The 16,631-nt window shown below is 39.7% G+C and overlaps 1 protein-coding gene across 1 annotated transcript in view; it reads left to right on the top strand.

Annotated features, from left to right (window-relative positions):
- LOC122664246 (transcription initiation factor TFIID subunit 12b-like) overlaps positions 1-16,631 on the top strand; it is a 19,147-nt gene extending 2,516 nt beyond the window's left edge. The window contains exons 3-9 of the mRNA XM_043859993.1: positions 2,611-3,005; positions 3,041-3,245; positions 4,075-4,149; positions 9,760-9,838; positions 15,828-15,889; positions 16,067-16,102; positions 16,211-16,631. Coding sequence (XP_043715928.1) covers positions 2,611-3,005; positions 3,041-3,245; positions 4,075-4,149; positions 9,760-9,838; positions 15,828-15,889; positions 16,067-16,102; positions 16,211-16,393 — 1,035 coding nt within the window. The 3' untranslated portion in view covers positions 16,394-16,631. The remainder of the gene's footprint in view (positions 1-2,610; positions 3,006-3,040; positions 3,246-4,074; positions 4,150-9,759; positions 9,839-15,827; positions 15,890-16,066; positions 16,103-16,210) is intronic.

Raw genomic sequence — 16,631 nt, 5'->3', positions numbered from 1 at the left:
AGAACCTTGTTTTGTAGCCACACATGGTGGAGCCAAATCATCCAGTCTGATAGGTGATTCTCTGGATTTGTCACATGTAAAATATGTCATTCTACATCTGGCTACACCTTACCCTGCACTGGATTGTTCCTTAGTAATATGTTGAGGATATTGAAAGGCTGTAGATGCCAAAAATGAACCAATCAGGACATTTGATGCTTTCCAAACATTGGTCACCTTTGACCGAACAATAACAGATGTTGAGAAGCCTTTCCATTGTAGTCAAGGTTAGATCCGGGATTCAACTTGATGACAAACCGAGCCAAGTCAAGTGATAATTTGATTTCTCAAATTCTCATCTTTATACCAAATCAAATCATGATTTTATGCCTGGGGATTCTTCTTCTACGAATAAAGAATTTTATTAAATATGGCAACAAAGTAGAATCACACAAAATCCAACTAACAATTGAAGTCCCACCTTGATAAAGGATAAGAAAAGGTCTTTTGCTCGAACATGCTATAGTGGAAGCTTAGTGTCAATACTGGCGGCGGAGAGATTGGTGGAGAAGGTGCGGCAACCAGAGGGGTTGCGACAGGCAAGTGTCACCGGCGGTAGGAGAGGCAGATGGGAGAAGGCACGGCCACCAAGAGGGTCGCGGCGGTGGCGAGTGGTGGCAGCGCCAGCGGCGAAGAGGCCGGCGGGAAGGCACAACGACAAAGTGGGCCGCGGCGGCAGCGCCAGCGGTGGAGGCGCGTGGCAGAGAGAGGCGACCAGGGAGGAGGTCGCGGCGGCAGAGAGGGGCGGCCAGCGGTGATTGCAGCATAGGGCGAGGGGAGAGAGGCGATCTTGGTTGCGGCCAGGCGGCGATCACAGCTGGGAGAGGTGACCTTGGATCGCTCTTTTAGAGAGGTGGCAGCAGCGGCAGCGGTGGTAGGAAAGCACAGTGAGGAGGCGCAAAAACAGAGACATATTTAAGGGTGCATGGTACGGTAGTCGTCTACCATGCTAGACGAGGAGGCTACAACCTCCAATGGTGGCGGCGGAGGTGGTAAGAAAAGGTCGATGCGAAAAACCAAAAAGATTTTCTAGGGTTTCGGGCTCTGATACCAAGTTCGGAATCAGAGTTGAGAGAATGAAGTGACTTGTCTTTTAATGACAGAGGTCCTCTTTATTTATAATAAAGTTACACCCCAAGGGCAAAATAGTAAAGGGAAAAATAATAAAAAACCCTACAGACAAAGAGATAATGTTCCAATCCCACGGTTCTCAACACTGGACTCTTGATATAGTCTCGGTTTCATCACTCTCTACATTGCAAACTTGTCTTCCATCTCTAATTGATGATCTGCCTTTGATGAAATTGCTTGGTGTGTGCTCCTTGCCGTACTATTGCTATAAGAGTACATTGTTGTAGAAATTTTCCCTTTCTGGGAAAAGGATCTACCTGCCAAATGTCTCATCAGGAAAGCGATGTCCAAAGAAGGGAGTTTCCAGTGCACGAGGCTCCCAGTACTGCGGGATCTGGGGAGGGTCATAATGTATGCAGTCTTACCCCTGCTTTCGCAGAGAGGCTGTTTCCGGACTCGAATCTATGTCCACTTGGTCACAATGGAGCAACCTTACCATTGCACCAAGGCCCGCCCTCTCATCAGGAAAGCGATGTCCAAAAGGAAAAATTTAGTCCGGATTAAATAGTGTGGGGAAATCTTGCCATTCCTATTCCAAAGGGGGTAATAGTGGAATAAATGGTCGGTGGATTCCTCCTCTGCCAAATGCAGACTTGTGGAAGGAATTGGGATGCACAAACTCATTCTCCTATTTTGGTAAATCACCACTGTTAAACTTTCCTTGGGCAACTTCCATGCAAAGAGCCTTTCATTATATAGTCGGTGGATTCCTCCTCTGCCAAATGCAGACTAGTGGGAGGAATTGGGATGCACCAACTCATTCTCCTATTTTGGTAAATCACCACTGTTAAACTTTCCATGGGCAACTTCCATGCAAAGAGCCTTTCATTATTGGGGGACATGGACTTCCCAAATTGGAGACCCAATCTCCAAGTCGGGATGTTCGGCTCGCTGAGGTGCCCCGGAACTGATTCTAGGACTGTGATCCAAATACTGAGAGAAGTATGTTGGTCCAAAGAGTTAATGATCTTAGAATGGCTTTTGTGTTGCTAGAACAAACCCTGGTTATAGCTTTAACCAATTCTTGTAGCAGGTTTTGTTGCTGGAGCACCAAGCCACCTGCAATTAACTTTTCTCCATTTTTTTTGCAAACATGACTTAGTCAATAGTTAGAAGTCATTATTAATATTGACCTCAGTTTTCTTGGTTGTGCCAGATCTTGTGTTTTCAACAGTCTTTGCAGTCTACTACGCTAACCTTCTCCTCTCCTCGATTTGGTTGCCTCTATTATTCCCTTTTTTGTTTGCAGTGTTGTATGTAGTCAATACAACTCTAATCAACTGACTAAATATTATCCCAACTAAATAGGGTCAGCTACATGAATCCTGTTTGGCCATTCAAATTTATTTAAAGTCATACTGTTGAAATGAAGACAATAAATCACATAATATATTATTTCAGTTTTTGGATGTTTGTTTCTGATGCTCCTTTTATATGTAGAAGCTACAGGCTCAAAGCCTTCCAAGAACATCCTCACTTGCATCCATGAACCCACAATTATCTGGATTGGGTCAAAATGGGCAACCGGCTGCGATGCAAAATACCTTATCGCAGCAGCAGTGGTTGAAGCAAATGCAACCATCAGTTTCTGCTCCAGGCTCTCCTTCGTACCATCTACAGCAACAGCAGAGACAGCAGGCTTTCCTGCAGCAACAATTTGCTTCATCACCGCAAATGCTCCAAAAATCTATGGCTTTGAACCCACAACAAATATCTCAACTAATTCAGCAGCCGCCACAGCTGGGCACACAGCAGCTGCAGCAGCAACTACAACAACCACAGTCACAACCGCAGCCACAGCCACAACCACAGCCACAGCCACAGCCACAGTCACAGCCACAACCACATCACAACCACATCCACAACAGCCCCAACACCTACAACAACCTTTGCAACAGCAGCATCACTCTCCAAGGATGTCAGGACCCACTGTCCAGAAATCGTTTAGTTTGACTGGATCACAGCCTGATACTCCCGCATCTGGTACAACAACACCAGGAGGGAGTTCAAGCCATGGAACAGAAGCAAGCAATCAACTTCTCGGAAAGAGAAAAATACAGGATCTGGTTTCACAGGTCTTTCCTGCACTCTTACTGTATTATATTAAACTCATAATTGTAGATTCCGCATTCCAAGTCCCTCATTCATGTTTTATTTGGAAGTGTAGAATTATGCCTAACTCACTGTAACTAGAATGGTAAATGAAAGTTAATCTATCAATAGCATAGAGGTGCATTTTGTTGCTCATCTTGTCAGTGGTTTTCACTGATGAGAACACAAAAGTTTAGCAGAAAAGCCATTTTTTGTGCCTGGCATGTACGCCTACATGCTGTTTGGTGGGGAGTCTTTATGCTCTCCCTAAATGTTTCTGAGAATTTTTTTACTTAAATCAACCAATGGGGTTGAGTCAAGATGAAACACTTTGGCATGATCTGAGTATTTCTTTTGCCATGAATATGTTTATTACAATTGCTTTTCAAAAGTATTAATAAAAAAAAAAGGGTGTAGCCATTGCACGAGGCTCCCGCCACTGCGGGGTCTGGGGAGGGTCATAATGTATGCAGCCTTACCCCTGCTTTCGCAGAGAGGCTGTTTCCAGACTCGAACCCATGACCACTTGGTCATAATGGAGCAACCTTACCGTAGCACCAAGGCCTGCCCTTTTGTTTAAGAGCATTAATATGAAAAGAATAAGTACTTCCAGTTTCATGTACAAGGGTTTTAGTTTGCTATTAAACTATACATGGTTAATTTTTTCCCCTCCTCTGGTTCAGTGCCTTTTTTATGTTACTTATATGAAATGACAGAATGGTGTAGTTTTTCTTTATCAAAATGCGCCAACTTTTTTTTAATTTTTTTCTTGTTTAAATTTGTCCTGATGGTCTTCCGTTGGTTGTACTGCAGGTGGATCCACGGGGGAAGTTGGAACCTGAAGTCGAAGACCTTCTTCTAGAGATGGCAGATGACTTCATTGATTCGGTGATGCTCATAACATGTCCCTTATAAGGCAGTATAAGAGTGTGATTCGTGTATATAATTATTGTGTATAAACACGTTGATATATGTATGGAAACGTGTATATATATATATATATATATATATATGTGCCATATATGTGTGCCTTGGTAATTAAGCTCTAAAGGAGAGATTGTGAAAGACTTAAGAAACAAAACCTATATATCAAAGTTCAGTTTGGAGTTGTGCTATAAAATTCAGTATTTAAGTTATTTATTTATCCAATAGATGGAAAGATTCAGAGAAGGAAAAGATCTTCACATGGTTTTGATTGACATAGGAAAGGCATATGATAGGATACCCTAAGATAGGTTTCCAAAAGAAAAATACATTAGAGAGAGTAGAAGGATCTTCACATGGTCTTCATTGATTTAGAGATTGCATATCATAGAGTATCTAGAGAAATTATTTAGTGGGTTTTACTGAAGAAAAATGCTGCAAGTAGGTATATTGATGTAATAAAGGGCATATATGGTGGTATAGTGACTAATGACAGAACCATGGGTGGGCAAACAAGTGAATTCCCAATTGCAGTAGGATTACATCAAGGATCAGCTCTAAGCCCATAATTCTTTACTTCAATAAGAATGAGTTGAGAGATTCAAGATGAAGTTCCATATGTATGTGCTACCATGTTGTTTGTTGATGATATAGTGTTGCTTGTAGAAACAAACGAAGGGGTCAATTGTAAATTGTTGTCATGGAGGAATTTTTTTTTTTTTATACTCGAGCTTTTAAAATAAGTGGGACTAAAACAGAATATATGCAGTGTAACTTTTGTAAATTAGGCATGAAAATGAAGTATTAGAACAGATGTAGGGAGATACCTCGAAGTGATAGTTTCTTCTATTTAGGATCAATTGCATATAAAGATGGACAAATAGAAGAAGATGTAATTCATAGTATTAGAGCGGGATGGGTGAAGTATAGAGGTGCTTCTAGAGTTTATTTGTTAAATTACAGATTAAAGGAAAATTCTATGGGACAGGCCAGCAATGATGTACAGGCTTAATGTTGGGCAGTAAAGAAACAACACATAGAAGGGTGAAGAAACTAAAAAAGACAGAATAAGAAATGAAAAAAATTTGATATATGATTTAGAATGGTTTGGATAGTAGATGGTTGAAATAGAAATGTTTGATGTGGTATGGGCATTTACAATGGAAGCCTTTGAATGCACCAATAAGGAGGAATGATGTTATGCAGATTAGAGTAGCTAAAACACTAAATTTTAATAGCTTTGGAATGGGATAATGCCCAACAGCAAGTAGGTTCAATTTCCCAAATCATTGATTGATTTGATTAAATCAACCTCAACTGTCTAACTCAAGCACACTTCAATTCGGCTTGCTCGAATCCCTCTCCCATTCGGGTATTTTGAGAACCAGTGGGGCATGTGATTCCGGCTAAAAGGGAACACGAATAGGAGTAGCGGAGTTCAGGCATTATCCCAATACCAGTCTCCGGAAGAATGCACCCCTCTTTTCCACGTAGTCCCGAGGATCGAGGAGTAATGCAAGTCGGTTAACGTGATTCCATGCGATCACCTCCAATGCTGTTTTCGTTAGCCCCCGGGCCATCACCCCATTAGCAGGGGTAGTGGCCTAACTCGGCAGCCAAAGCCTCGTTTGTTGGGGAAGCACTAACTAGCTCTTATATCCCATCTGACCTATGAACTGCAAGATTCCCCTGGACATCGAGGTCACATCCGCATCCACAACAGAATCTAGGACTCACGACCAGCAAGCTAACAGCACAGATAACTCCCCATCCAGGGTTTTGTTTAACCACAAACTCAGGCCAATTGTAGGTAACTAGCAGTAGTTCAAACCCTCATAGTATGATGAAAATCCAACGGTTGGATTTCAAGCTATTTACCAAGGACTAAAAATAGAAACTAGTTTTTAGAATTAAAAACAACACTATATCTCAATATCCACATGGCAGAATAACGTCAAAACATGATTATAATCAGCACTCCATGAGAAGTTCTTCATATGTATCAACCCAATCCAATGACTAGGTATCTCAGATCAACAGTACACAAAATTAGCAACTGTGATTCAGTTTTAGAAACTAACAGTAGCCATCAATCGGCAGGACAGAATGTCTCCGTACTCCTGTCGAGTTCACCTTTAAGAGAAGTGAACATTCTTTCAAATTAAGAATCAGATCTGAAGGCCAGATGTTACTGTAAAAATATCCCCAAACAGAATAAAAATAACCAGAAACAGAAGTGCCGCAGGGTTGGTTTAACTACTGAAAACCAAAGATTCTTAAATACTGTTAACTCTATGTTCAACAGTGGAATACTTGATGAAATCCAACTGAGCAGCAAGGTAACAGCAGTAAATAAATTGAAATAAGTTGGAAGGCTTACTGGATATCGTAGGCAAGATGGAAACAAAAGGTAGAGAAGAAGGGATACAACTTGGATTTTTCACCCAAGCTTCAATTAGCTTCCCACCTGTCTGTTCACTGTCTCTCACAGCACCTGTTTCATACAGTCAATGCAGCCATAGCAACATAATTGGAGTACCAAAAATCATGGGCTTCTATTCTGCCTTCTGCTCTTATTAGAAAGTTAATCTCTTTTACAGAAATAGAAGTCTCCAAAAATAGAAACTAATATGTTGGAATCTTGGATCTACATCACTTTGGGTTGACCCAAAAACATAGCTTTAAAGGATGGACAGTGAAACAGATTGGAAAAAAGGGTAAGTTGAGTGAAGTTTCTAGATATATTGGCATAGTTAAGGATACGTATGATGGAGTGTGGTTAGTGTTAGAACTATTCACAGAGTGATAATTGAGTTTCCTATCACGATTGTTTTGCATTAGGGGTCAGTATTGAGCTGGCACATCTTTGTTTCTGTTATTGATGAGCTCACTAGACATATACAGGATCAAGTCTTATGGTGTAGATTATTTTCTGATCATATAGATTATGTTGATGACACTAGAAATGGGGTAAATGCCTAGATTGGTCATTTTCATATTCTTGGCTCAATCATAAATAATGAGGCAGAGATCGGAGAAGACATTAATAGAATTAAATTGTGATGGACGGAGTAGACTGGAGCTTTTGAAGTGTTGTGTGATCGATGCATACCATTAAGATTGGTGGTGCCAATAGTGCTGAGTTAGTGCAACAAAGTAATGATATATGCATGAAAAGAGTAATTGAGATGGATGAGTAGCAATAAGACGAAGGATAAATTAAAATGGAAAGACAAGAGGGAATATGATTACATTCAAGGGATTAGAGGAGTTGCACTAATAGGTGAAAGGATTGTGAAGGTCAACTAAGATGGTTATGACAAGTGCAAAGAAGACCAGTAATGCACCAATAAGGAGTACTGCTGTAAATAGAATGTGGTAAGAGGACAAGGGAGAGGCAAATTAAAAAAAAAAAAAAAAAAAGAAAAGAAAAGAAGGAAAAGAAAAGACTGGTCAAAGTGATGAGAAAGGGAATAAGTGCCTGTGATTTGATAGCTTCTATCTTGACGATTGGAATGGAAAAGCGAGATTAATCTAGCCAGCCCCAATTTTTCTGGATAAGGCTTAGTTCACTTGAATTGGGTAGTTCATATGCATGTATGGGAAAATTGGTAAGTCGTTTTAGGAGATGAATTATAAATATATATTGGTATAAATGGAAGTTTTAAGTGTATCCTTTGTCCTTGCCCCTCTAGAGTTTGGTCAGTTAACTGGATTTTGACTTCTAACACCATGCTGACATGTTATATATGTGGATTGTGGGTTATGTGAACTATAGCTAAGGCCTATTTGATCAATTGTGAAGACATAAGATGTAAAAAAGAAAATGGTTTTCAATGATGAAGTTGATGTTTGTAAATTGGACCATCATAACAAAGTCAATGATCTCTCCTTAAGCTGTACAGCGTTTAAATGATAAAACACGAAGGCTGTAAATTGGACCAACAGAACGAATCCAGTGCCCAGTGATGTCTCCTTAAGATGCACCTATATTGGTCTGGGTTTTCATAAAAAATTCTGGTTATTCGTTTGTGAGCTGACAGAAGAATGTTTATAATTATCAGAGGGTTGACAAGGGTGAAGAACTCTGTGTAACATTCTATAGAGGAACAAATGCGATTCCACTTGGTCTACCTAATTTTGGAAAGTAAAAGGTATGTCATCCATGAATTCCTACTTGTAGAGAGGCTAATTGCATTGCTGATAGGCTAGAAAATTTTGGATATTATGGGAAAGGTTATAAAAAGTTTTTAACATATGCCTAATATGTTAAATCACCTGTAGTAAAGTAACAAAACACTCTCTTATGTTTGTGACAATGTGACATATAAGCAGACTAATAAACATGCAACGTATGCATTCTAACATGACATCTTATTAGAATAGTAGAAGTATGGAGAGTTCTATTATCTTCCGTGATTTATTTTTGGGCCTTTTTTCTAATTAATTTTTTCTTCTAATAAGACCATCTTGTTTGACTATAAGGAAATTTGACCAATGGCATACATGTAAATGTGGATTATATGTAGGAGACCAGCTCCCACTAAACGTAACTGACAAAGTAGATATCTATCTACTGGTGGCAATGGAAAATGCCTACCTTCAATCAGGTGGAGGTATGAGAAGCCAAGTTGGAGTCTGGAGGTGGTAGGAGAATAAATTTCCACCCTCCCCTTTTTTAAAATTTCAACCCTGTAGGATTTGACTAACTCCATCCAAAGCGCCCAAAGACTAGAGCAAAAACAGGAGAGTGAGAGCAAAAGGTGTGAGTGTCAAATTTAAATTCACTAAATTGGAGAGAACTTCTAGAGAATATGGAGACATGCATGTAAATAGGTACATAGATAAATCAATTGCATTCTTTTATTCTTTAAGGATAAAAAAAAGTATGCATATATATAACCTGTAATCATACTTGTCAAGAACTCAAGATGATGCCTAGGCATCCAGGCGCCTTGGTCTCCTTGGATGCCTTGGTTGACTAGGCGGGTGTCTTGGACATCTTGGTGTCGCCTTGCGTCCAGGCCTCCTCCAACGCCTTGGGTCACCTAAACGCTGTGACAACTATGCTTATAAATATTATAAAACATTTATAAGCATTATTTATTTAAAGGAAAATCGGTGGATATTATATGACTTTTTTTGTTGCGTGATTTATATAGTATATAACTGTTTAATTTTGTATACTCTTAAGTAAATGCAATACTTAGTGATGTGCATTTTCAGTCCCTTCTCGCTCTCAGTTTATGAATCTATGACCTGAGAGTGAGTTCTTTGCCTTTAGGTGGTAGATTAGGGAACTGAGGTTCCGTCACATTGTTTTAGCTGGGTTACTTGGTTATTTTACCTGATTGAATTGATCTTGGACATTCATTTTCTTAATGTAACCCCTGAAACCGTGGAATGATCCCTCCGCATATGAGCCAGGTGGGCTGCTATGCCATTAGTCTTGTCTTATTGGTAACTTGAATTTTTTTCATAGTAATTATAATTTCTGATTTTCTGCCTGTGTATTTGAAGAGTTCTAACACAATCTTATCTCAGCATGGCCTGACTGAAGTGCTCTTGTTGCAGGTTACAACATTTGCATGCAATCTGGCAAAACATAGGAAATCTTCAATACTAGAATCCAAGGATTTATTGCTGCATTTGGGTCTGTCTTCTATGCTCACACTCACACACACCCACATACTTTGGAAAGTATTTCCTACAGGGCACTGGACGAAAATGTTTCCTACAGTTTTGACTAAGCTGCCATCTGGCAGATATAGGCATCCATGTGGGAATGGCTTCCTCCAATTCCTGGGTCAGAAACCAGTTGTGTTACTAAATGGGATACAATACTAATAGTAATCTGCAGTAAAGAAAATAGGAGAGAAGGAAGAGAGAGAAGAAGAGGAAAGAATATGGGGGAAGAAAAGGAATAGATGGGATGAAGGATTTCCCTCTCAATACCCCTCACAAATATATACATGTTTCTGTTATAATAAAAAAGGGGAGAAGTTTTGTGCACGGTCGTACATGGTGCACGGCCATGCACATAGCCATCTGATGGGGGTGAGAGGGTGCACCACAGATCCTCATCCCCCATCCAACGGTTGTGTGCATGGCTGTGCATCATGCACAACCGTGCATCATGCACGACCGTGCATAAATTTACCAAAAAAGAAGACAGTGCATAAAATCTTTTGCCAATATAAAATTACCAAAATAACCTCACTTGACAAATTTCAGAATACCAGGAATACCCCCTATGACACCAATAAGGCAATAACCATATGTAATAAGCTGTATTGATATCAGGAAGGCTCCTGTGAATGCTAATGAAATAACATAAAACAGAGAAAAAAGAAACCACAAGCAAGCAAGGCATGTTGTGTGATTCAGCTATCAGCCTACATCCCAGAGGTGTTGTCTGCCTTCTTTATATTATTTGACCAAAGTTACAATGGTCTCTGTTGAAATATCTATCAATTTAAGTTTTAAGGGGTTACATGACCATATGTACCGTGGGGATACATATGGTCATGTACACATATTTGTTAGAATAATGTACACCAGAATACCGTGGGGGTATTCTGGTCCTTTTGGGCTATTTTTTATGTTATTTAATGTGTTAAGTTTATATTGGCTGTGTGGGTTTAGTCCCACATCGCCTAGCTTTACTTTATTTGTAACTTCCCCTCTATTATAAATAGAGGGGCCTTTCTATCATTAATACAAGCCATTCTATTATTTTATTTCCTCTCTCTGACCCACGGTTCAACCAACATGGTATCAGAGCTGGTCTGATCTAGGTTAGAGAGAAGAAAAAACCCTATTTCTCCCTTCTTCTCCTCCAATCGATCTCTCTTCTTCTTCTCCCTTTTCTCGGTTTTCTCCTCCTACTGGTTTTCTTCTTCTTACCCACGTAAGGGGGCAGGACTAATGAGGGAAATAAAATATCCAATGATTTAGTTGCTGCCCTCCTTCATTCTATTCGAATTTTTCCATTAAAATTCTGCTGGATCCTTCTTTGCGATTTGGAGTTCCCCTTCTTTGAGATCAGATCTCTATGAAAACTGATCCTCTAATTTTAGAGTACCCTACTCAGCCTTTTCTAGCCCTATAATGCCCTATTCCAAAACCTAATTTCCCTTTTTCCTTTCTCTCCATCTTTTATTGAGTTTTCCAACCCCAATCCCCAAATCGATTTCACCTTGTCAGGGTTTTTCAAAACCCTGACTCTAATCGATTTTGGGGCTTCCCTTGTCAGATGCAACTAATTTTTCAGGGATAATTCCCAACTAATCCAAGCCTTAATCGACCTCAGTATGCACACAATCTGATGGCTGGATCTGTCCCTACAGCGACATCTTCTCATCCTGCCTTTTATGGTTCCCTGTTAAAACCCTAACTCAAATCGACATTAGGGTTACAGGTTTAAGTTCTTGCTGCTTTTTTGAGGGATGATTACTCCACCTACAGAGACCACTCGACCTCAGTATTTGCCTCTTTCCAAGTGTTTGAAGACCCCTAACCCCAATCGATCCTTCTTTTCAGGGTTTTTTCAAAACCTTGACCCATATCGATTTTAGGGTTAGGGTTGTTTGCTGCTATTGGAGTTTTTATTGGTGTTTCTACAATCAAGAAAGACATTCTACTTCAACTATTATTGGCTTGAAGAAGGTCTATTGCACATGATAGCTGCTGCCCTATTTTTCTGTAATTTTTTGGTGTTTCTCCCACGTGAAGATCAAGTCTCAATTAACAAGGAGATTGGTTATTCGAACTAGAGATCCATTCCAGCAGTGGTGGTCAGCATCTATTACCAGAAGACATCACCTTTGGCAAGTCGTCATCACTTTGTTGAAGCCCCCTTCCCTACAATCGATCTTCCCTTTCAGGGTTTTTTACAAAACCCTGACTATAATCGATCTAAGGGTTAGGGCAGTCCACTATTGGTTATTTGTTGAGGAGAGTTTTATAAACATCAGAGGAGTATTCAGCCCCTATTTCAGCATCATTCAGCAGTTTTTTTTTTGCAAATATTACAGTTCATTCTGTTGGCTTGGTTTCTTCAATTATCAACCTATTTCTCTTTCTTGTTCCTATATGGCTGGCTGCTTCAACTGCCTATGGGTTTGTCTGGTTATTTATCTTATATTTGCTGGTTATTTTGAGCTTCACTACCTACCTGGCTGGTGTTGTTGATTGGCTTCTGTAAGCATGACTGGTTGATGTGTTACTGTTGCCTTCATGTGGAATACTGCTGCCCTATGATTATGACTGAGTTTCCTATTATCAAGGTACTAAAACTCGGGTCTTGGTACCAACTCGACTCTTGGAAAAACCGAGACGAGTTGAGATCTCGCCGAGTTGGTGTATTTTTTTTTTTTCAACTCGAAGCCTCAACTTTGGGTCAACCCGAGATCCGAGATCCGAGATCTCGCCGAGATATGTCGAGTTTTGTCCAATTAGGTAAGGTATTTAAGTGGTAGGTGGGTTAAAATAATGGGTCGAAACCGAGATCCAACCGAGATCTGAGAGCTCGCCAAGATATTGCACTTTTGAGACTCGTAGGCAGTCTCGTCTCGGCTTTTCCAAAAACCGAGAAACTCGGCGAGATCTCGGCGAGATCTCGAACTATGCCTATTATTGGAGATCGAATTTCTTTCGTTATGGAAGACTCGAATCTACTACCCTGGAGATCAGCTTATTTGGAACTACCACAGTGTGTTTCACGATTATTGGCTGCACCTACGAACCTATTCAGTTATGTGGAGCTTTTCTGGTTCATATCCGGCTCACTTTGGAGCTTGAATCCTAGCATTGTTACTACTTCAGATCTGATCCAATTTTTTGTTGAAGCTTCTTCAATGCATTACTGTCCAGATATCTTCGTTAGTACTGTTGAGCCTGTGGGACTTTCTACCAAGGTACTAAAACTCGGGTTTCGGTACCAACTCGACTCTTGGAAAAAGTGAGACGAGTCGAGATCTCGATGTCGCCGAGTTGGTGTATTTATTTTTTTTTCAACTCGAAGCCTCAACTTTGGGTCAACCCGAGATCTGGACCCGAGATCCGAGATCTCGTCGAGATATGTCAAGTTTTGTCCAATTAGGTAAGGTATTTAAGTGGTAGGTGGGTTAAAATAATGGGTCAAAACCGAGATCCGAGATCTCGCTGAGATATTGCACTTTTGAGACTCGTAGGCAGTCTCGTCTCGGATTTTCCAAAAACCGAGAAACTCGGCGAGATCTCGCGAGTTCTCAAACTATGCTTTCTACATTGGAATTTTTGCACACTTGTTCCTCCTTGTTTGAAGATTGCTCAAGCCTTGAAGAATGGAGCATTTCCTTACTTCAAATCAGATCTGTATACTTCTTAGATTTGAATATTGGAGTTAGGAGTTTCTCCCCTGCAGGGGTTTCCATCACAAGTGTTTGTTTGATCGATGGAAGATGGTTGGAACTTTATATGTTGCATAATTTACTCCTACTTCATTATCCCACTGCTGTTTTTCCTTCACCACCTCCCAAAACATACCTTTGGCATTCCCCATAACCACCTTAGAAGTTAATGGTATTCTCTACTTTACCATTTCTTCTTTTTCCATTACACTTGGCAGCCATTGAAAAATTCTGGAATGTTGTGTTTTGCCCTTTCTCTTACATCATCTCTCTTATGTCCACGTGCACTACACGTGAGGGGGGTATTATATACAGTATACCTGCAGCCATTGCAGAGAGCAGAACATGCAGGGACACTTGGTGCAAAACATAGAAGGTCAGAGGTTTCACCATTGCCAATGGGTATCTACTTTGTTATTGGGTTAAAGTTTGTCATAAGGGGGAGGTTGGCCTTAAAATTTTGAAGATGTTTGGTTATAGCCTGCCTATATGAGGTTTTACAGTTGAGTTGCTTTTTTCCGCTGCTTGATCTTTACTGCTGCTTGACTCATTTGACGGCTACCCTAGTTACTGATCTTCAAGATTATAATTCAGAGATTCATTATTAGACAAAGATTGGTGAGAGATGTCTTTTTGCTGATCAAGTCTATCCAAGTTTGAAGGTCTATTTTTTTCAAGTTCTTGAAGGTCTATTTGGGAGCTGCATTAATTTTGAAGCTAGATTCTGCTACAACTTTTTCCCATTTTATTCAAGTTGGGCATTAGTACCTTGTATGTGCCAACTTGAGGGGGAGTGTTAGCATTGTTATGGAGAGAGTTTTTTTCTTTAGTCCAAGCTGGATCTTCTTTTTTTAGTATTTATATAATCCAGCTTTAGGGGGAGTGTTAGAATAATGTACACCAGAATACCGTGGGGGTATTCTGGTCCTTTTAGGCTATTTTTTATGTTATTTAATGTGTTAAGTTTATATTGGCTGTGTGGGTTTAGTCCCACATCGCCTAGCTTTACTTTATTTGTAACTTCCCCTCTATTATAAATAGAGGGGCCTTTCTATCATTAATACAAGCCATTTTATTATTTTATTTCCTCTCTCTGACCCACGGTTCAACCAACAGTTTATGTTGCGGCTCTCTTAGTTTAGTAGGTTTTTTTTATTATGTTGGGTTCTATCGTATTTGTGAGTCTTACGTAGGGTTAGTTTCTTGAGTCATACTTTGACTCTATTTTGTATTTACTATTTTCTTGATTTATTTATTGGAGGTGTGAGCCGAGAGAAGGTAAAACACACTCGATTCTGTTTCTCCAAATTGGCAGTCTTCTTTCGTCGTCTTCTCCTTCTTCCTCTGGTCTGGTTTATTATATCTGATATTGTTACATGGTATCAGAGCTTTAAATAAATCAAGAAATCATCTTCTCAAATCCTGGTTTGATTGGTTTTTCAAGAGTTTACGTCGGTTTCTGGGTGCAGCTGCATGTCTGCATATTGCTCTAAGTTTCTGATGCAATGAAGACAAACTAGGGCTTATTTTTTATGTACATTCTACTGCTTATGAAGATATCTTGCTGAAGATTTATCTACTTAAACACACTCGATTCTGTTTCTCCAAAGGGCAGAGTCTTCTTTCGTCAACTTCTTCTTCTTCTCTTTCTTCGTCTGTTATGGTTTATTATATCTGATATTGTTAGTCTCCATTTCCTTATTCTCCCAAATACTAAGAACCCTGAAACTCCTTGCACTCATAATTCACTCTCAAGGAGTCAATGCCCTCTCTCTCAGAAGTCAAAAATTTTAAAGAGAAACATATTCTAGATCCACAATTTGGGTTTTTGATATGTAAGCATACCAATGTTGTTCAAAGTAGAACTAGGACTCGAAAGGAACCCTAGACCTCAAACCAGCCTTTGGATCCTATTCAAAAAATGATAACAATTGTGACATGCCAACTCCAACATTAACCATTTGATGGCATGTGATTGTTGGATGGTTAGGGTTTAGAGCATTGGTGATCTCCCAGATGTAATGTGGCCCACTTTAGGGGTTTAACCCTGCAATCTTAGTGCCACATTTCAAGCAGGCCTAAGGAGAGGATATTCTCCTAGCCCTCATGTCCTGATCCAAGTGCTTGTATTGTGAATATGCTATATATCTAAAGGAAATTATTTCAGTTACTTATTACTCTGCTTGCTTAGCTATGTGCGAAGGTGTGAACTTTCATTTCAAGAATCTAATTCAGAAAGTTATTATGCAGAAAAAAATTGGCATTTGGCAATTCCAGGGTTTTCGAGTGAGGAGAAGTTCCACAAGAAATCTGTAAGAAGTTTCCTCGTGTCCTTTAAAGTAGGCTTGATTATTCAATTAATGCTAAGATTACAGATGTAAAACTGTTCTCTGAGAATATTCTCCTGGCTTCCTGTTTTCTGGATATTGTCTCACTGAAAATCTAGAAAATCTAATTAGAAGCACCATGTGTTTGAAATGTTCATGCAGTTGCCATGGGATCCCCACAAGAAGCGCCTTGAGATGGTAACTTGGAATTTTTATTATTATTTTCAATTTTCACTAAATCATGTTGCTCATTCTATACTTATCCAACTGGGGCTAAATAATTTCTGATGTATGTGAATTTACCAGATGCGAGCAGTTACGGAATCCTCACAACCTGAAATGAATGCAAGTAATGCTAGAGACATGAACAGACTCGGTGTTAGCAATCCTGTTGTTGTTAACCATCCGATTAGATTGTCCCCTGGTTCAGACCATTTGGTTTCAAAATCCATCAGTTCTTCAATACTGCAGCAAGTTCCTCGGTATTGATGGCTACATCATCTTCACTTTATGGAGCTTATTGGTAAGCATCCTTAACTTATAACTGAGAACTACTGGCTCATTTCCTTGGGTCTATTAATGACAGCTAGTTCTAATAGATGGATGTACAATCTATAAATAAATTTTCAAGCATGCTATGCAGTTAATGAGGGATAGTATCTTAGGATATTAGGACGGTTATATTTCTTTAGGGTAAGTCTTCTACTTTGAAGAACAACCAATGAGG

The sequence above is a fragment of the Telopea speciosissima genome, chromosome 1, assembly GCF_018873765.1.
Source record: "Telopea speciosissima isolate NSW1024214 ecotype Mountain lineage chromosome 1, Tspe_v1, whole genome shotgun sequence".
NCBI classification, from domain to species: Eukaryota; Viridiplantae; Streptophyta; class Magnoliopsida; order Proteales; family Proteaceae; genus Telopea; species Telopea speciosissima.
This window is presented reverse-complemented; position numbering and strand designations above follow the sequence as displayed.